Source organism: Chaetodon auriga, chromosome 9, assembly GCF_051107435.1.
Source record: "Chaetodon auriga isolate fChaAug3 chromosome 9, fChaAug3.hap1, whole genome shotgun sequence".
Taxonomy (NCBI): domain Eukaryota; kingdom Metazoa; phylum Chordata; class Actinopteri; order Chaetodontiformes; family Chaetodontidae; genus Chaetodon; species Chaetodon auriga.
The window spans coordinates 29089373-29110119 of record NC_135082.1 but is presented as its reverse complement, the minus strand read 5'-3'; the positions used below and the strand labels follow the sequence as shown (position 1 = coordinate 29110119).

The window sequence follows — 20747 nt, the reverse complement described above, 5'->3', positions numbered from 1 at the left end:
AGTGACTCCAACACCACAGCAGAAAAACAAGTGTGGCTCTGTCACAACTCTGCACAACAACATATTTACATAAATTAATGAAGCACAAACACAATAACAATAATAATCATTATGCAGATTAAAACATTGCACTTCATTTATACAGAACTTTTAATTCTGATGCTGCTGCTCAAAATGTTTTGAATTAAATTGTGTAAAAACAGTTATCTGATCACACATAATAGAGATAATATGTATGGGCTACAATAATGAATCACATTAAATTATCACAACAGAGTCATTAAAGCAGACCTACACAAAACTTAAAGGACAGGGGGACCAGAGGGGGAGGAGAGGATGAGACAACAGTTTGATGGTCACTGTGTCACAAAAACACAAGCCATCAAAATGTCCAGTCTTCATGCTGAAAGTACAGTCTGTTGCTGTGATTGTTTGTGTTCCTGCATCTGATAGTTTGTATTCTTGCAGCTGGGGTGTATGCTGTTGTTTATTTGTGGGGAAACCATGACTGTATGTCATACCCACCCTAACCCACAGACCTTTTGTGTTCTAAAGCAGAGATCCCCTGAAATGTGCTCATGATGTACCATGACGCACTCTATTAACTTCTCTGTGAATTTTTCTGGAATCAGACAATACAGCTCTTCTCATTAACCTTTGTTTATTTGTTGTTTATTCTGTCTGGCTTGAAATCATTGTTCTGACTAGACAAGTTGCCAGAATGAGATGTTGGCATTGTACATTTCTGCAAAATATGATACATTTCATATCGTGGCTGTCCGTTAAAAATCACGTCTCCACTTTTGGTGATCTGTTTTTACTATGAATGGCTTGTGCACATTTTCGTCCATGTACTGTCAGTCCTAGGTATCTATTTGACCAATGAACAATTAAACAAGTATCTCCATTGGCTGTCAGATGTGTAAAACAAAACACATATGGCCCTTGATGCCCCTCCCGCTTCCTGTTTGACGAGAGTTTGGAACAAGTTACTCAAGTTACATGTATTTATTTGTACATGAATGGAGCATGTGATAAATGAGAGGTTAGGAAAGGAAGGAGTACAATGGATCCAGTCGTAGTAGAAAAGTGAGGAACAAAATGAGGATTTGAATTTTCTGTGGAAAAAAAGAAAAGCTATGTTCTTCTAAAGACAGAGTCTCGGGGAATGCTGTTTGAAATTGTATAGAGGTAATTTAGGAAGAGTTGAGAGTTTTTGCTTTTTGGGAGTGTTGTGGAGATCTTCAGTCTCCCCTCCTTTTCCCCCTTTTGTCTCCTGTGTTTCCCTTCCTTTTGTGCTCCTGACTGTCTCTCCCCTGTCTAATGAGTCTGAGTCTGTCTCACTGCAGGGTGTGGCCGACAGGTTGAGCCCAGCCTCCTCTCCTCCTGAGCACAGGTGTGCTCAATTAAGCAATCAAGACTCACCTGCCTACACAGTATCTAAGCATCAGGCTTTCAGCCACTATTCATCGAATCACCTGCCTTGCTGCGTGCTAACGACCAGACCTGAGAATCACAAAGTACCTTACTCAGTATTTTTGACTTGTTTGCTACCTGCCTTTTTAACCTGCTTTTTCTGTCTGTGCTCAAGTGCCTACTCCTCACCTGTTGTCATCCATGTCCTGTCTGTCTGTCTGCTCTCATTGAAGAACCTGGACCTGTCTCAACTTGGACTCAGCAACTTTGGACTCTTCTGCTTCGTCTGGACTTGTCTCTTGCATATTCTCTTGATATTCATTCAATTGTTTAACTTTTGTTTGCCTCCCGTCACCTCTGTTTGAGCTTGGTATCTTTGGGTGCTATATGCTCTGTTAAATCATAATAAATGTATTTTGATCAGAGGTTAACATGGAGGGAACACATTAGATATGTAGTTCATAAATATAAACATGTCATATGTCTGGCAGAACTGGAATGGGGAGCTGACTTTGTTTCACTGAAACACATTTTTGTAGCTTTAGTAAGATCACGATTAGATTATACTATAATAATAATATAATAAAAATCCATAAATAGTACTTCTATAATCATTATAGAAGTACTATTTATGGATTAGCAGCAAAATCTGTGCTTTTAGACCTGGATAGCAAGTAAGCTCAGGCTCTAAGATTATGTTTAGCAGCAGTTAGAACTTCGTCAGTGTGTGCAGTCCAAACTGAAGCGAGATGCTGTTATGGATACGTCTGAAGCAACTGATGGCTAACTATTGGAACAATATAAGGGGGCATAGAGGTAGCCATCCTGCATAGAGGGAGCTGCAGCTGTGCTGGGAGAAGGACAGAACACACAGACAGAGTTTTGGATGGACAGGAGATCAAGTAGCAAAAGATATGGAGTGTATGATAAGGAGTTTGGCGCTGCTGCAGTGTTGCCAGTTAGACCTGTTTGGATATTAGAAAACCCTTGTTTTGATCTAGAATTACTCAGAATCAAGCTCAGTAATAAGCATGATGATTTAACCAGGGAATACTATAGTTACAGGGACCATAAATATAGAGACAGTACTCAGATTTTTACAGATGGATCAAAGGATCCTCTAATGAACACAGCAGTGTCTGCAGCTGCTGTGCTGGGTTACCAGGTGGGCTTTAACAAAAAAAGAATTTGGTCTGTACCAGCTCTATATGGAAAGTACCAGACAACTTCTGTTGTGATTTGGCGCTATATAAATAAAATTGAACTGAATTAGACAACTGACTGTTTGAATGTATGTACTGTTGAATCATATACTGTTCTGATAGGCTTGCAATGGAGTGAACAGGTTAACTGCAGGAATATATTAATATGTTGTGATTCAGTGTCGGCCCTCACCAGCATCAAGTTCAGGATCTGCTGAATGAAGCCTGAATGCTGACTCCAGAACAGTTAGACAGAGGAAAATTGCAACGTTCGTGTTTGCCCCGGCACATTCAGGTGTCCTGAGAAACGAGAGAGCGGACAAACTGGAAAAAAGAAGCAAATGATTGAAGACAAAGCTAAAGGAACAGATTCAGAGGAGAAAGGCAGAGTGTGGACAAAGGCGACTCATCAGTGGAAACAGATCTGGGATAATAATAAAAGGAAGACAGTGACATTCAATCCAGAACAGACAGGGTATATTAAGAAGGAGAGGAAGTAAGAGGAAAGAGCAAGTCATATTAAGCAGACAGAGAATTGAACACAACAGCCTGAGTACAAAACATTCATCAGGCCTGTGAAACAGCTGAGCAGGTTCTTCTATCATACAGGAAATTTATACATAACAGGCAAGAAATGATGACACAGTTAGGTAAAGTGGTCCTCCTCCTGGAGGAGGACAACATTAAAAGTATGTTAGACTGTGGGGACAAGGAGTGGGGGAGGAAATGGATATTTTGTCTTCTAAGGACTGGAGATGCAACTGTAGGAAGATCTTACAGTATCTCTCTTTGAATTTGACAAAGACTGAGAGTAAAACCTGAAGGTGGCAGTAATGCAACATAACGGATATCGTCTGCCGTAACACCCCGAAGAAGAAGAAGAAGAAGAAGAAGAAGAAGAAGAAGAAGAAGAAGAAGGAAAAAGGAAAAGGAGAGATAGAATTTCCGGGGCGCGCTGGTTGTTACACCGTTGTGTCGGAGTTTACATTTGCTTGAGTACAGTTTTATTATTTTCTTGAGCTAAAACATGTACGACCAGGACGAAGGTGAGCTGGTGTCTGTCACAGCGAAAACCCCCTACCCTAACTTGAACCTCCGCTTTACTTTAGCTGCGAGCTAATGGTGGCTTCTTATCTGAAAACATCAAAGTTGTTACTGAATGAAAAGACATGCTAACATCAGTTAGCTCACATTAACGTGTAGAAACATCAGCTAACGCGTATGCTAACGATAGCACCATCTGAAAGCACGAACGTTCGCTGACTGAAGTGCTAACGTTAGCTAAAGCTGTTGGCGCGGTGCTTTGTTTCAGCTAGCAGGCTAACGGTCACAGTCAGCTCCACTGTTTGTGTTTGTGAAGGAAGACATATGCAGAACTTTTACTTCTGTTGAAGCACCAGTGAGGCTACGATCGAAAAGTATTAAATACACTTAACAAGTAAAGTCTTACTTCAGTAAAGGTAATTAAGTCTTTTCAGTAAAATGAACTTAAACCCTTGCAATCAGCATTTATATTTGAACTCAGATGAAAATGTTCATGTGTCTCTGGTAGCAACTTAGTTCTTATCGTTAATTAGTTCATTCTAATTATCTTAGGCTTCACCAGGAAACCTACGAATATCTGATGAGGACAAATGGCAACAAACATCTAGATTAAAATAAACACAAACACCATTAAAATATCATCTGAGATGATGGGCCGCCTCCTGATGCTGAATGGTGTTAATACATATTGTACAGTGATATCGTCAATGCTTATTTGTGTTTTTGGCAGATAATCAATATGATGAGGACGATGATGAAATCACTCCAGATTTGTGGCAGGAAGCATGCTGGATCGTCATCAGGTAAGCTCACCAGGATGTCTCCTCGCCTATGTCTTTGTGTTGGGACACCAACAGAAGAGACTAATAATAATCATTAATGTTTCTAGATTCATCAACAATTTACTGACATTCAGCATCAGAAACACTGAAAGCTTTTCAGTTAAGTTAAAAGCTGAGGGAAATAAATACTTTTTATATCTGTTAGTTCTATTTAATGAGTCTAAAAACAAACGACAAGAGGTGAAAATGCAGGTATTTAATCACTGTATGTTTAACTGAATGGTCTTGTATTTTAAATATTAGGATATCTGACATTTACCTTCCTGTTTCAAGCATGTTGTCTTTGCCAGCGAGAGGCACTCCCAACAGATAACTGATTGAAAGACTGATAAATAAAGCAAACATCTTTTAGATTATGTTAGATTCAACTTTATTGTCATCATCAGAGTGCAACACAGACAACGAAATGCAGTTTAGCATCTAACCAGAAGTGCAAATGGTCGTAATATCCAAAAAATATATAAATACATGTAAGTAGTGCAAGTGGCATGAAGTATAAACAGTTGAGGTATGTGCAGGTAGCGCAAGTAATTTCTATGAAACCGTAAAAACGTGTGCAACACGGTATGTAAACAGGTGACGTGCAACAGGTAGTAAGTGGCAGTGCAGCAAAAAGTATAAGAGAATATCAATATGAATGTTAACAAAAAGTATTTTTTCTTACAAGTTGTGGTGGTTTTATGCTCAGAGGTCTCACAGTTATGTCTGTTTTGTCTAGGTAACTTCTACCAGTATTTTAAAAGGCCTATTTAACAATCCCCACACTGATGTGGTATTATATTATTATTACTGAAATATTTTTTAATATTTAGGTATCATTTCTGGTGTTTCTACATCTCTTATAGTTGTGATTATATCATTTATATTTCATGTCATTGTAAATCCCTTTTTGCTGCTGAGGTGTTCATTTACAGATATTTCTCTGTTTCTCCATCATATTATTTATTTTACTTTAACCTTATTTAACCAGGAACTCCTGTGAGATTAAAATGTCCTTTTGAGGGAGCCTTGGCTGAGATAGCACACCATTACAACATGTATTAATGATGCGTGCAGCAAGTGTGCTACATTTATTAGCTTAATAAACAAAATAAACAATCAAACAAACCAAAAATGACCACACCATCAGTCATCCAGATGTATTGATCTTCTGACACCATTCTGATGAATCCAAGTTTGAGATTTATGGCAGTAACTGTGGTACAATACCAAATACTATGGTATCTAAAAACTAAGGTATTCTAAAATTTATTAAGGAGACAAACAGGACAGAGAACAATAGCACGCAGCTGACAGTGAAACGTGGTGGGAAAATTCAAGTCTGGGGGGTTTTGTCTTCTCTGGATTTGGACACCGTTACTGAATAGTCTATACCAGTGTAAATGTTTGATCCTTAAGTAGTATTTAATAGCAAATACTCCAGTAGAATTTTGAGATCAAGACTTCAGGAGCTGTATTCAGGCTTGAATTGATTAACCGTTGATTTATATATTGAATTTAACTCAATTAAATTTTATTTATATATGTTTTTGATTTTTTATTTATATAGTGCTAAATCAAGTTGTCTCAGGACACCCTCCACACTTTCTGTATAGAGCTGGTTCAGACCATACTCTTTATCTACAGAGACCCAAAAATTCCCTCATGATATTGGTGATATTGAAAAGTATTTGCTTCAGATTTTGCTCTGGAAGCTTCTTTAAGTTTGCATTCAATATAATGCCTTATTATATCAATGGAATATACTGATATAATATATATTTGGCATACGAAGGCAATTAGTTATTTTGGCCAGTAAAAAATATGCTTGACCAGTGAGTCAGGGTTAATTTCAGACTCTCAGACAGGCACTTTTTTTTTTTTTTCGAAATCCCTCGGTTTTGTAAGCACAGCTCCAATTTAAAAAAAAGTCTGGACTCTGTGCAAGATGTAAATCAAACCAGAATCAGTCATTTGCCAGTGGAATTTGTGTGTTAGGGACCGGGCTTTTATTTGTTCAGGTGGAAAACACCCTCGGCCATTATTCAAGACCCAGCTTTTATTTGACTACCAGCTTTTGTTTGAGAAAATCTGGTATATCTGTTTGTTTACAGTCTAATGCTGCAGAGCACTGGTCTGATGAAATGAAATGGGTTTGGTTTCTTTCAGCTCTTATTTTGACGAGAAAGGCCTGGTGCGTCAGCAGCTGGATTCATTTGATGAGTTCATCCAGATGTCTGTTCAAAGGATTGTGGAGGATGCTCCGCCCATCGACCTGCAGGCTGAAGCACAGCACACCTCAGGAGAGGTGGAGGAGCCGGTGAGTAGCAATACCAAGGACTGGATCTAGACTAAAACCTGATTTGGGACATTTAGAGACATTCAGAGTGACCTCTTTTATTTGCAATCTTCAGGGTTGTGTAGGAAGGCCCTGGTTTAAGATAATTACAGCTCTTTTGATTCACTGTGACATCATTCTGACCTCTGATTTCTGTTTCAGCCTCGTTACCTGCTGAAGTTCGAGCAGATCTACTTGTCCAAGCCCACCCACTGGGAGAGAGATGGAGCTCCTTCTCCCATGATGCCCAATGAAGCTCGACTGCGAAATCTCACGTAGGGTCTTCCGTGGTCTCCATTGTTCTCACTTGTTCTCATGTCGGCCTCACTTGGTCTCACCTGGTCTTGCTGCCCCCTGCAGGTACTCAGCCCCCCTCTATGTTGATATCACAAAGACTATCATAAAGGAGGGGGAGGACCAGCTGCAGACACAGCACCAGAAGACCTTCATTGGTAAAATTCCCATCATGCTTCGCTCCACCTACTGTCTGCTGAGTGGCCTGACAGACAGAGACCTCTGTGAGCTCAACGAGTGTCCACTTGATCCCGGAGGTTATTTCATCATCAATGGCTCTGAGAAGGTACAACATTATGATGCACTGTGTGACATCATTAGGCGTGTGTTGTTGGTTTTCGTGTTCAAACTGGTTCGCCTGCTGGTTTTCAGGTGCTGATCGCTCAGGAAAAGATGGCCACCAATACAGTGTACGTGTTTGCCAAGAAGGACTCAAAGTATGCCTACACAGGCGAGTGCCGGTCCTGTTTGGAGAACTCGTCCCGTCCCACCAGCACCATCTGGGTCAGCATGATGGCCAGAGGGGGACAGGTGAGTCCTTGTATTTACCTGGATACATGATTAACCATTATTTTCAAATGACTTCATGTCCTTCATCTAATATAAGCTGGAGCTTGAGTCTCAGTCAACCCCAGCTGACATTTAGCTAGAAAACAGATATCCATTAAGTCATTGATTATCTATTGTCTCTCTCAGGGAGTGAAGAAAAGTGCGATTGGTCAGAGGATCGTGTCCACGCTGCCATACATCAGACAGGAAGTTCCCATCATCATCGTGTTTCGTGCACTGGGCTTCGTGTCGGACAGAGACATACTGGAACACATCATCTACGACTTTGATGACCCCGAGATGATGGAGATGGTCAGTTTCTGTCATCGGTTATTGATCAGTTAGTGATTGTTAGTTCATCATTAACAGGTCAGACAGTAAACACAGTAATAATAATAATAATAATAATAATAATAATACATTTTATTTATAGGCGCCTTTCTTGACACTCAAGGTCACCTTACATCATCAGGCATAAAAAAACAGACACAATATTAAAAGAAACAATAAAGATAAAATGCAAAATACAATTTAAATTAGGCAATGCAGCTGTGATCAGAGGGAGTAAGGTTACTCAGAGGGAGTAAGCTAGTTTAAACAGATGAGTTTTGAGTTTGGATTTGAAATGTGGTAGTGAGTCTGTGTTACGGAGGTCAGGTGGGAGTGAGTTCCAGAGCTGTGGAGCAGAGCGGCTGAATGCTCTGCACCCCATGGTAACAAGATGGGCAGGGGGGACAGTGAGATGGATGGAGAAAGAGGATCTGAGAGTGCGGGCAGGTGTAGCAATGTGGAGGAGGTCAGAAAGATACGGAGGGGCAAGATTGTGCACAGCTTTGAAGGTAAGAAGCAGTAATTTGTAGTTGATGTGATATGTGATGGGGAGCCAATGGAGCTGTTGTAAAATAGGTGTGATGTGATGGATTGAAGGGGTGCGTGTGATGATACGGGCGGCTGAGTTTTGGACCAGCTGTAATTTATGGAGGGTTTTATGTGGAAGGCCAAAGACAAGAGAATTACAATAATCTAAACGGGAGGTGACCAGACTGTGAACAAGAACAGCAGTGGAGTGAGGAGTGAGAGAAGGACGGAGCCGGTTGATGTTGCGAAGATGGAAGTAGGCAGACCAAGTAATGTTATTGACATGGGAGGCAAAGGAGAGGGTGCTGTTGAGGATGACACCCAGACTCTTGACCTGAGGGGAGGGAAAGATGGAGGAATTATCGATGGGAATAGAGAAATTCTGCAGTTTATTTAATGTAGACTTTGTGCCTATTAAAAGAAACTCTGTTTTACTACAATTTAATTTAAGGAAGTTTGAGGTGAACCAGGATTTTATTTCAAGGAGGCAGTTGGTGAGGGACAGAGGTGGGAGTGTGGAGTTGGATTTGGTTGAAAGGTAGAGCTGGGTGTCATCCGCGTAGCAATGAAAATGAATATGATGTTTGCGGAAAATGCGACCGAGGGGGAGAAGGTAAATAATGAATAGCAGTGGTCCCAGGACAGAGCCCTGGGGGACACCCGAGGTGACGGGGACTGGATCGGAAGTGAATGATTTTAACTGAATGAACTGAGTGCGGCCTGAAAGATATGAATGAAACCAGTTTAGAGGTGTATTTGTAATGCCAAGAGAGGAAAGTCTGTCCAGAAGGATGGTATGTGAAATTGTGTCAAAGGCCGCAGTCAGATCAAGCAGAAGGAGAATGGATAGTGAACCGGAGTCAGCAGCAAGGAGGAGGTCATTAGTGACTTTAAGGAGTGCTGTTTCAGTGCTATGGAGGGGGCGGAAACCAGATTGAAATTGTTCATATAAATTATTGCAGGACAAATGGGTATGGAGTTGAGCAGCAACTGTTAGAGTAGTAGTAGACAGTCTACAAGTAGCCTACAGTACAGATGTGATGTCATCAATGATGTCACTGTTTTTCCAGGTGAAGCCATCTCTAGATGAAGCGTTTGTGATCCAAGAGCAGAACGTGGCGCTGAACTTCATCGGTTCAAGAGGAGCGAAACCCGGTGTGACGAAAGAACGAAGAATTAAATACGCCAAGGAAGTTCTGCAAAAAGAGATGCTGCCACATGTCGGAGTCAGTGACTTCTGTGAGACCAAGAAGGCTTACTTCTTAGGGTGAGTCCCATCAGAGAGACATCTGTACAGGTGGATCTACATGTGTCAGTGAGTACAAGATTGCTTACCTCTGAGGATGAGTCATACCCAAGTTAGCGTCGGCATGTATGACAGTGTGTACAATGTAAATAAAAACAAAATGGAGTCATTTCCAATCAAACTGTTTGCACTGACAGCAGCTTAATGTGTTCAAATCCTTCATCCAATCATGTGTTCACAAAGTGTGAACCTCGCTCCATCCTCTATGAACGATTGATTCATACCCAATCATGATCCTCTCACCTCTTACCAGTGAGCCTGTTTACCTGTGGAATGTTCCAAACAGGTGTTTTTGATGTGTTCCACGTCTTTCCCAGTCTGTGAAACGTGTTGCTGCATCAGATTCACAATAAGAGATATTTACAGAAATCAATGAAGCTGATGAGGAAGAACATTAAATATATTGACTTTGAGCTGTTTTCAGGTGAGTTAATGTCAGAGGGGATCAGATCAGGTGATCATGTTCTGTTTTAGTTATGTTTTACACACCATTCAAACTTTCTTGACTTAGGGATTGTACTATGGATTACTCTGGTTTCAGGTACATGGTCCACAGGTTGCTGCTGGCAGCTCTAGGCAGACGGGAGCTGGATGACAGAGATCACTATGGCAACAAGAGGCTAGACCTTGCCGGACCTCTATTGGCCTTCCTGTTCAGAGGGTGGGGCTTCTTTCACTTACTGTCTTCTCATCTGACCTTTGACCTTTAGCATCTGCCCATTCACCCTTAACAAATCAGACAACATAAAGGTGTATACATATACATACTAATATATAATATTTTTTTCAAAAAAGACGTAGCTGTAACTGGTTCAATACAGTTTAATCAGGCTGTAATTCTGTGAATGGAAATGATGAAACTGTATGAAACCCCTTTTTGTTCTGTTCAGCATGTTTAAGAACCTGCTGAAGGAGATCCGAATTTACGCTCAGAAGTTCATCGACAGAGGAAAAGACTTCAATCTGGAGCTTGCCATTAAAACCCGAATCATCTCAGATGGTCTAAAGTATTCACTGGCAACTGGAAACTGGGGCGACGTGAAGAAGGCTCACCAGGCCCGAGCTGGAGTGTCACAGGTGAGAGCACCAGCCTCCAGGTAAAGAAGAATGATGCTCGTTTGTCAAACAAATGTGGTTTAAAGTTAAACCTACAAACAGCTTTGATCTTCAGAGATGGTCTCTGTCCCCTTTTGTCAGCATCTAAACATCATTATTTTCTATTTTTCTGCTTGTAGGTGTTGAACCGTCTGACCTTCGCTTCCACTCTGTCCCACCTCCGCCGAGTCAATTCTCCAATTGGCAGAGATGGCAAACTGGCAAAACCCAGACAGCTGCACAACACACTGTGGGGAATGGTGTGTCCTGCCGAGACGCCAGAGGTAAAAAACACAATTCAATTTTAATTCAGTTTTATTTTTATAGCACCAAATCACAACAGCAGTTGTCTCAGGATACTTTCCATATAGAGCTGGTATAGACCAAAGTCTTTATCATACAGAGAACCAATCCCTCATGAACAAACACTTGGCGACACAGGACCCCCAAAAATGTCTGAGAATGGTCTGAAAAGACAGGTCCAATATGCTGAATCTGGCTCAATTCAGAAGACGAGAGTAAGTCTGTCACACTAACGTCTGCAGGCTTTTTCCACAGTGGGTGATTAAAAACTGAGCACCTGAACTTTATTCATCAAATCAGCCACATGGATTCACAGATCAGTACTGCTGTGTTTCAGGGTCATGCTGTGGGTCTGGTGAAGAACTTGGCCCTCATGGCCTACATCTCTGTGGGCTCCCAGCCGTCTCCCATCCTGGAGTTTCTGGAGGAGTGGAGTATGGAGAACCTGGAGGAGATCTCACCGGCTGCCATCGCAGAGTCAGTCACTTCAGCTTGATTTAATATTTTACAGCTTTCAGAACAACTTCGTCTAACAGTCTCTTTAGTTTAGCTGTTTCGTGTTTTTTAGTCCATCTAACTGGGAGATGTGTTTGTGTCTCAAACTGACCTGCAGATGGCAGCATCGCTCTGTCAGAATGAAAACAAGCAGCTCAGCCTCACATCAGCAACCCTAAAGAAAATAATTTGTATTTTCTGTCAGCTTAGATTTTATCAGTAATTACTGCACAGTGTTAAATTAGCTATCATTAGTCCAGAAGCAAACATTCAACATTTACATTAAACCGACCCTTTGTTCAAACTTTCTCTGACCATACATGTGATTTTGCATTTGATTTTATTTGTGTTTAAATGTTTTAGTGCCACGAAGATCTTTGTGAATGGCTGCTGGGTCGGAATCCACAAGGATCCCGAACAGCTGATGAACACACTGAGGAAACTCCGTAGACAGATGGACATCATCGTGTCTGAGGTAACGAGAACCCATTTATTTCTAACGGAACACCACTGCTTCTGATATATAGCCTGGTAGGAAGTATTTTATTCTTTTGTGCGATGGAGCTAGGAGCTTGTGACAGGAAATGACTGACCCTTTTAAAAATTAAATTATACATTTGTGAGATAAACATAACTGTCTTCATTAGGAACCAATGGGCGGGGAAGTCAGTCAAGTCATGGCTGTTTTTTGTCTGTCTGTGGGTTTTAGATGACAAAGCGAAATGTAATCTCACAGCTGAGTACCTGCTGGTTCTGAACGTTTCAGGTGTCCATGATTAGAGACATCAGAGAGCGTGAGATCAGAATTTACACAGACGCTGGCCGAATCTGCCGACCACTGTTGATCGTTGAGAAACAGAAACTCCTGCTGAAGAGACGACATATCGACCAGCTGAAGGAGAGAGAGTACAATAACTACAGGTGAGACAGTGTTCGGCTGAGACTGGGTACCAGTGAGACTTAATAGAGGTGAGCCAACTATAGGTAAGACAGAGTTCAGGCGAGACAGCAGACTATTAGAGTTTTTCGTTTCCTCCAGTAAAGTTTCTGTTGAAATTGAGTTATTGTTGTTTTTCTCTTGTTTGTGTGTTTCTTGTGTTTGTGGTGGTTAGCTGGCAGGACTTGGTGGCGAGCGGTGTGGTGGAGTACATCGACACTCTGGAGGAGGAGACAGTGATGCTCGCCATGACCCCTGATGACCTCCAAGAGAAGGGCGTGGCCTACTGCTCCACCTACACACATTGTGAGATCCACCCGTCCATGATCCTCGGAGTCTGTGCTTCCATCATTCCCTTCCCCGACCACAACCAGGTACAAACAAATAAAACAAACAAAAACAAGAATTACATCTATAACTACGGCTCTGTGAATACTGGATGCACGCCAGAGGCCGCTGCCTCTGCACACATACTATGTTGCCGGTTCGTGATCACCGGTGTAAGTTGTAGCGTATACAAGCCCACGTGACTGTGATGACGATGGCTGGGGTTTATTCATCAGCAAAGGTTTTAGATAGATAGATAGATAGATAGATAGATAGATACTTTATTCATCCCCAAGGGAATTTCATAAGCAAGAGGAGGACGCATTGGCCCTTTAAAAATTGGAGAAGAGACATGGTGTATCCCATTATTAGGTCGCAGCAGCGTAACTCTCCCAAGTGAAGTGCATGGGACACATTGCATATGCAGAGCAATCTGGGGTTTTTTTTACCCGCCATGCAGCATGTGGATGTGTGTCATCTTCACTGTGTGCATACTGATTTTTTTAGAGTGATAATGCAGCTGGTTATGCAGGTTTGGAAGCATAAATGATGATAGAAATAAACAGAGAACAGAACTAACCTCAAACCAGAAGACGCTGTGGTGTTGAGGGTTATTCATATTTGAAGAAGTAGATAGAATATGAAAACCTGAATGCAGTGAAATGCTAATGAAGGCTGATCATCTGTTAATGATGTTGACATGTTTTCTCAATGATGCTCCGTCAGTTGTTGTTTTGTTTGGTCTTGTTTAGTCTCCCAGGAACACATACCAGTCTGCTATGGGTAAACAGGCCATGGGCGTCTACATCACCAACTTCCATGTTCGAATGGACACGCTGGCTCACGTGTTGTACTACCCTCAGAAACCACTGGTCACCACCCGATCCATGGAGTACCTGCGTTTCAGAGAGCTGCCTGCAGGTAACACACATCTGTGCAGTCAGACTGATAATTGACCTAGTTTTTGGACAGAAAACAAGGGCAAGCGGTCACGACATGACAAAAGCTCAGAGAAATCCCAAATGAATTCAGTAAGTTTCAGGTGTAAAAGTACAGGTTAAAAAGTCATGATGTTCTTCAGGAGTTCAGATGTGTAATATAATGGACATGCTGGAGGTCAGTCTGTTATTTTCTCCTCATAGAAACTTTCAGGTGGGCCTCAGTTGTTTGTGTTTAGTCTGTTTTCAGGCAACTGGTTTGGCCTGCCTGCTAACTATCAAGCAGACCTCTTGTTTGTGTCTCAAACTGAATCTTTCTTCTTGTTTTTCAGGTATCAACTCCATTGTGGCCATTGCCTCATACACAGGATACAACCAGGAGGACTCTGTGATCATGAACAGGTCGGCCGTGGACCGAGGCTTCTTCAGGTCAGCGACTAACTCTTTCACCTTATTTTTGTTACTGACGTAATTTTACCTTGTTACATTACGTTTATTACATTACTATTATCATTATTACATTACTGTACATTTATCCTACCATGTGGATATATCCCAAGACAAAGTCATTACAAGAATCATGTGAGTAGGGCTGAAACTATTCCTCGAGTAACTCGATTACAAAACATCCTTCGTGCAAATTTTGTGCATCAGGGATTTGTTTAATCCATACACGTCTTGTGAGGAACTTTTCCCTTGGTGCAGGGCTTTCTGCCACAAACATACACAGTCCATCGTGTTTCACACGGATGACTATCACTGTGGCACAATGTGCTTACGCGATGGACACATGCAAGGACCTTAAATTAGTAGCATTGATTACAAAATGGAGAGAGAGAGAGAGAGAGAGAGAGAGCAAGTAGCAGGGAGCCAAGAGAGAGGAGACAGGGCAGAGAAAACGACAGAAAATGTCCAAAGTTTGGGATAATTTCAAATTGAAGAAAAATTAAAACTCTGTAGAGTGCGTCCATTGCCAAAGTGAAGAGACATTTTTAATTTTCATTGTTTAAATTGTATGTGATTATGTTGAGTGTTTTCTTATGTGTGAATGAAACATGAGGTAGTTGAATATGTTTAGCACTGCAATCCTCTCCCCAGCGCTCTTACTGGAGACTTACTGGTTTCTCTAACATTACCAACCCCGGCTTTAATCAGATATGCTGAATGCTTCACATGCATTCAGCAAATACGTGCATTTACACACATTAAGAGATAATGAGGGTTTTTTGATATGGGCCAAGGTGCAGTCCAAACACATGAGCTTTCAGAAGGCTAATGTATGGCACGTGCAGGCAGACCGGCCAGGAGCTTGTCGCAGTAGTCTTGGCTGGAGATGACCGGTCTGGACCAGAGCCTGTGCAAAATCGTGTTTTTGGAACAGACATATCCTGCAGATGATATATCGTCGCCTTCTTAAAATAATCGCTTCTACCAGAGGTTGGCAGCATCATAAGGAATTGATTTAGGCAAAAAAAAAAAAAAATCATTTTTGCCCAAAAATGACTAAGGCAATTATTTTAAGAAGGTGACGATATGAAAAAGAATCTGCAGGAGCAGGTTTAGACAGCAGTGTTGGCAGTGAAGGACAGCCGGTCATCCACGCCTGTGTGCCTCGCAGTCCGAGCCAGAGACACCGCAGAGTTCTTAATGAGAGGCTATGGACGAAAGAGCAGCTCGGTCTTGTCCAGGTTGAGATTCAGGTGGTGTTCAGACATCTGTGGAGAGGGTTGGGGTAGAGAGATGAGAGATCAGCCGGAAATGTAGGGGCTTGTGCTGTCACCTGGGATTGAGACTGGGCAAAGCACAGAATTAGTTGTGTCATCTGCGTAGCTGTGTTAGGAAAAGCTATGTGTGCGAATAAAAAGACATTGTTACTGATCTAACATGAGTGTTTGCTTCAGTCTTTTATTTTTGTCCTTAAAGCTGTTTTTTGTCCTGCAGGTCTGTTTTCTATCGATCCTACAAAGAGCAGGAGTCTAAGAAAGGCTTTGATCAGGAGGAGATCTTTGAGAAGCCGACGCGTGAAACTTGTCAGGGTGAGAACCGACTTTAAAACTCCAACATTCAAACATCTGTTTCATAGTGGTCAGGTATTTGCAGTATGAAAACGCTGCTGGTGTGATAGCAGCATCCAGTCACAGGTGCTGGGTATCGGTGGTGGGCAGGGTTAATCTTACGTCATAGACTGAGAACAAGTTAAAAATCTTCAGGTATGAGGCATGCCATCTACGACAAGCTTGACGACGACGGGCTCATCGCTCCGGGCGTTCGCGTCTCCGGTGAGGACGTGATCATCGGGAAGACGGTGACACTGCCAGAGAATGATGACGAGCTGGACAGCACTAACCGGCGCTACACCAAGAGAGACTGCAGCACCTTTCTGAGAACCAGCGAGACCGGCATCGTGGACCAGGTCATGGTTACCCTCAACCAGGAGGGCTACAAATTCTGCAAGATCAGGGTGAGAGGAAGCACCATCTGACGCCCCTGAGGCAGTAGCTCACACACGTGAAACACCTGCGAAACCTGAGAATAACAGCTGATGCACCTGATATTCCAAGTCTTTATGAGGAGATTAAGTTTATTTTTTGCTTCCCATGTCGCACAGGTTCGCTCCGTTCGGATTCCTCAGATCGGAGATAAATTCGCCAGCCGACATGGACAGAAAGGAACCTGTGGGATCCAGTACAGACAGGAGGTAAAAGAAGTAAACAGACAGGAAGTCAACAGACATAAACAAGTTTAATAAATGCATTGTGTGCAACAGTGTGTTGCTTTGTGTATTGGCTGTGTGGGATCTCAATGGCTTGACACTGCCGTGGTTGTGCTGTTGGATCAGTGAGGACAGTAAAGCTGTTCAGTGTGTTTCAGGTGTCACTTGAGGCGTCAGGTCTGATGTTGAATCAGCTGATGATCAAACAGCAGCTGATGGACTTCTGACAGAAACAGATGCGTTAACATCTAATTAGATTCAGACACAACAGTGAAAAAGTTTAGCAGTCTGTATTATTCACCATGTTGTCGGTTCACCAGGTGTCTTATTCACTGCACAGAGCTGGCGTTCCACTGGCTGAACTGAACACTGACACTGTTTTCATAATCCCTGAAATACAGAGACATTTATCTGGCAGTGATGAGCTTCATCAGCATTGTTTCAACCTCTCATCTGTCAGAAATATGACAACTAGTGCAGTGTTAAAAGAAGGAACTGGACCAACTGGGACCAGACTGAGATCTTTTTCTCTGTTGTGCAGCAGCCTGAACAAACTGAAACCAACAGACCTGAGATCATCTGAACCAAAACAGCTTAAAGAAAGAAACTCATCTGGATCAGAACTGAGACCAGTTTAGATACAAGTTAGAACAGTTTCTGAACAATAACAGACAAACAGTCAGGAGTGATGTGGGTTATTTTATTTTGGTGTGAAGTCCACACACAGACAGGTGTGAAATGTTGTGCAGTTCGTCGCTGTCTTCTGATCCTGGAACAGTTTGTGATCAGACATCAGTTAGAGTCAGGAAACAGTCTATACTTGAAAAATATTTTTCATCATCTGTCTGATTCTCCGTCCGTCTAACCCTAACCCTGACGCTGGTAAACGCTGACGATCTGATCGTCTCTGACCTTTTCAAATGTTTGTTTTGAAGGACATGCCGTTCACCTGTGAGGGAATTACACCTGACATCATCATCAACCCTCACGCCATCCCGTCCAGAATGACAGTTGGCCATCTGATCGAGTGTCTGCAGGGCAAGGTAGTAATTGATAAATACGTTTTGGAGATAATAACTTTATTGTGATGGCTCTGATCACAAGTTAATGGTTAGTAATTTTAATATGGTAATAATCAGTGCATTTAACATAATAAGGATAATTTTATAATTATCATTTTATTGTTGGAATAATCCTGGTCACAAGCTAAAAATCAATTCTAATCACATGGAGATTATTTGATTTTATTCAGTTCATTTATATTGATAAACATTAGTATGAATATGCCAGAATTAGCCAGAGGGTCATTTCCATCTGTAGCCACTGACCTAACATCAAAACCTGATTTCAGACAATAATCATGAGCCGTGACAGCAGCACACAAACGTGGACGCTGGTAAAAGTGAACTACAGTTCAACAGAGCAAAAAGTTTACAGAAATGTTTTCAGTATTTCATATCTGTTTTTGTGTGTGTTGATTCAGGTTTCTGCGAACAAAGGTGAGATCGGCGACGCCACACCGTTTAATGACGCTGTCAACGTCCAGAAAGTGTCGAACCTGCTGTCTGAATATGGATACCACCTGAGAGGAAATGAGGTCACTCACAATGTTTACCTCCCGTTAAACTCATGAACCCTGACATCAGGAGCTGATCCTCATTGTGTTAAACATCATTTCAAATCTGTGTCTGTGTGTTTAGATGTTCAGTGTTTTCAATATTATTGATCTGTGATCAGGTTCTGTACAATGGGTTCACTGGGCGGAAGCTGACGTCTCAGATCTTCATCGGTCCAACTTATTACCAGCGTCTGAAGCACATGGTGGACGATAAGATCCACTCGAGGGCCCGAGGGCCTGTCCAGATCCTCAACAGGCAGCCGATGGAGGGACGATCACGGTCAGCGAGACGTCTGTCTTCCTCTCTGTGTTACCTGTGTGAGTAATCGGTCTGTCTCACCCGACTCTCTCACCTGTCTGTCTCTCAGTGACGGCGGTCTGCGGTTCGGCGAGATGGAGCGTGACTGTCAGATCGCTCACGGAGCGGCTCAGTTCCTCAGAGAACGTCTGTTCGAGGCATCTGATCCGTATCAGGTTCATGTGTGTAACCTGTGTGGACTGATGGCCATCGCCAACACAAGGACGCACACGTACGAGTGTCGAGGCTGCCGCAACAAGACACAGGTAGACCCGATCATTAACAACTAGACACCATCAGTCCCTCCATGAAGATATCGGTTATTGATCAGTGACGTCAGGGTTGGGGCTGTCAACAAATGTTTTACATTTAAATTTATATTCAAATTGTTAAAAAAACACACATTTGATTATGAAAAATAATATTTGATTGTGCAAAAAGCTGTAGTCGGCCGTACTGAAAACACTTCATGAGGGTCAGGAGTCTCAAAACCAGAGTTTCTGTGATCCACTAATTCATCTCTTATGTTTTACTGGGAAAACCTGTTGAAGTGTGACGTATTTAAACCTCTGCGGTCGTAATTTCTGATGAAAATAATTCCAGTTTATTTCAACCAAAGCAGAGCTGGTGATGATTGTTGGAGATAAACTAAGAAGGTTTTGATGAGTTTCATTTGGTTTCTGTCAGTTTGAATGACGTTTGTTTTACGTTGTTAAATTAGTGTTTTTGTGAATGGAGTCTGGCGCTTTGAACAGAGCGATAAAACAGCTGCTTCTCGTCAAACACAAAGGATCTTCCTCTTGAACAGAAGGTGCAACTGTGCAGGAACCCTCTCCATCATGCTGTCAGAAACTTAATAGAACAATCTGAGCTGTCAGTGGGTAAAACAAACACTCTGAGTAGACAAACATTGACGGCGTGGAGGGATTAAACTGCAAGGTGTTTCATGGCTGCCAGCTGCAGCGCTCTCCGTCAGTATTGAAAAAACTTCACAAACAGTTGTCTCCATTAGTAATTCGGACACAAAACCATGGAAAAATAAGAACCATAATCAGATGTTTAAGCAGAATTCCCCCCATTTTCCCGTGACATCGAAGCCTTCCAGGACACGTGGACACCCTAACCCTGTAAACACACAACGTCACTTTGATTGACTGAAGATGAAACGTAGGTCAAACTGAAACAAGCGAATAATTCAACAACATGCAGAGATCATAGTTTCCTTTGGCTGTTTTGTGATGCGGAGGTAAGTAGCTCTTCTGAACGACGCTTATGCTGAATTAACGTAGCGGCCTTGTGGCTCTCGTTGGACGTAATGTGCGGAAACAGACGTTTGAACCTCTGTGGTTGTTTTAGAGGGAATAATCGAACATCATTTTTGGCCTATACGCAGTTGATGAGATGTGTATTAATATTGATCATGGTATTTGGTTCTGTATTGGTTTTGGATAATTGATGATGGTGAAAACAGCCTGATGATGACACAATCTGTCTGTTGTCTGTCCGTCCGTCTGTCTGTCCATCAGATCTCTCTGGTCCGGATGCCATACGCCTGCAAGCTTCTCTTCCAGGAGTTGATGTCCATGAGCATCGCTCCTCGTATGATGACGTCATAGAGTGGTTTGTCCAATCACATGCCTCCCTGCAGACTTTAAATGTGACATCAGCAGCAGGAAGTGAAAGTAGAACTTTGATGTGTTTATAGTTTTATGTCGTCTCACTTTGTTTTCTAAAACCAGAATAAATTTGATTGTTGGTCAAGTCTTTCTGAGTCTTCATTGGTTTACAAACATCATGTGACACAAGCCACAAGATCAGGTAAACCCACCTTTTTGTATCTGATGCAGCCTGCAGGTGTTTTTATTGAATACCTCTTAACTCAGCGATCATGTCAGAACCAGTCATGTTAGCTCATCAGCTGGATTACAGACCTTTATCTGTTATTGACGGATGGAGTTCATGTCCATCAATCCGAGCTTTTATCGGTCAAAACTTCTGATCAACAAACAGATTATTTTTGTGTTCTAAACTTGATCAACATGATTGTTGATCTTGAAGAAAGCCCGAACATCATTCTCATCAAAGGGGAGTCATCGTCGCCTTTTTCTTTTTAACTGTTGGATGAACAAAACACAACGTTTGAAGGGTGAACGAGGATTGTCGACACCCTCAGACGTCTTGTGTGGACATTTTTA

The 20747-nt window shown here is 42.0% G+C and overlaps 1 protein-coding gene across 1 annotated transcript; it reads left to right on the top strand.

Moving 5' to 3' along the window:
- The first annotated feature begins 3463 nt into the window (after positions 1-3463).
- On the top strand, positions 3464-20316 carry polr2b (RNA polymerase II subunit B). The gene is made up of 25 exons (XM_076738960.1): positions 3464-3664; positions 4393-4465; positions 6653-6803; positions 6984-7096; positions 7182-7401; positions 7488-7646; positions 7812-7976; positions 9593-9789; positions 10370-10489; positions 10719-10905; positions 11064-11207; positions 11564-11703; positions 12085-12196; positions 12488-12642; positions 12834-13032; positions 13738-13906; positions 14256-14352; positions 15865-15959; positions 16134-16384; positions 16532-16621; positions 17572-17679; positions 18120-18233; positions 18374-18534; positions 18623-18818; positions 20079-20316. Exons 1-25 carry the CDS (start codon positions 3646-3648, stop codon positions 20166-20168), a joined length of 3525 nt encoding a protein of 1174 aa, XP_076595075.1. The 5' UTR covers positions 3464-3645; the 3' UTR covers positions 20169-20316.
- The last annotated feature ends 431 nt before the right edge of the window (positions 20317-20747 follow it).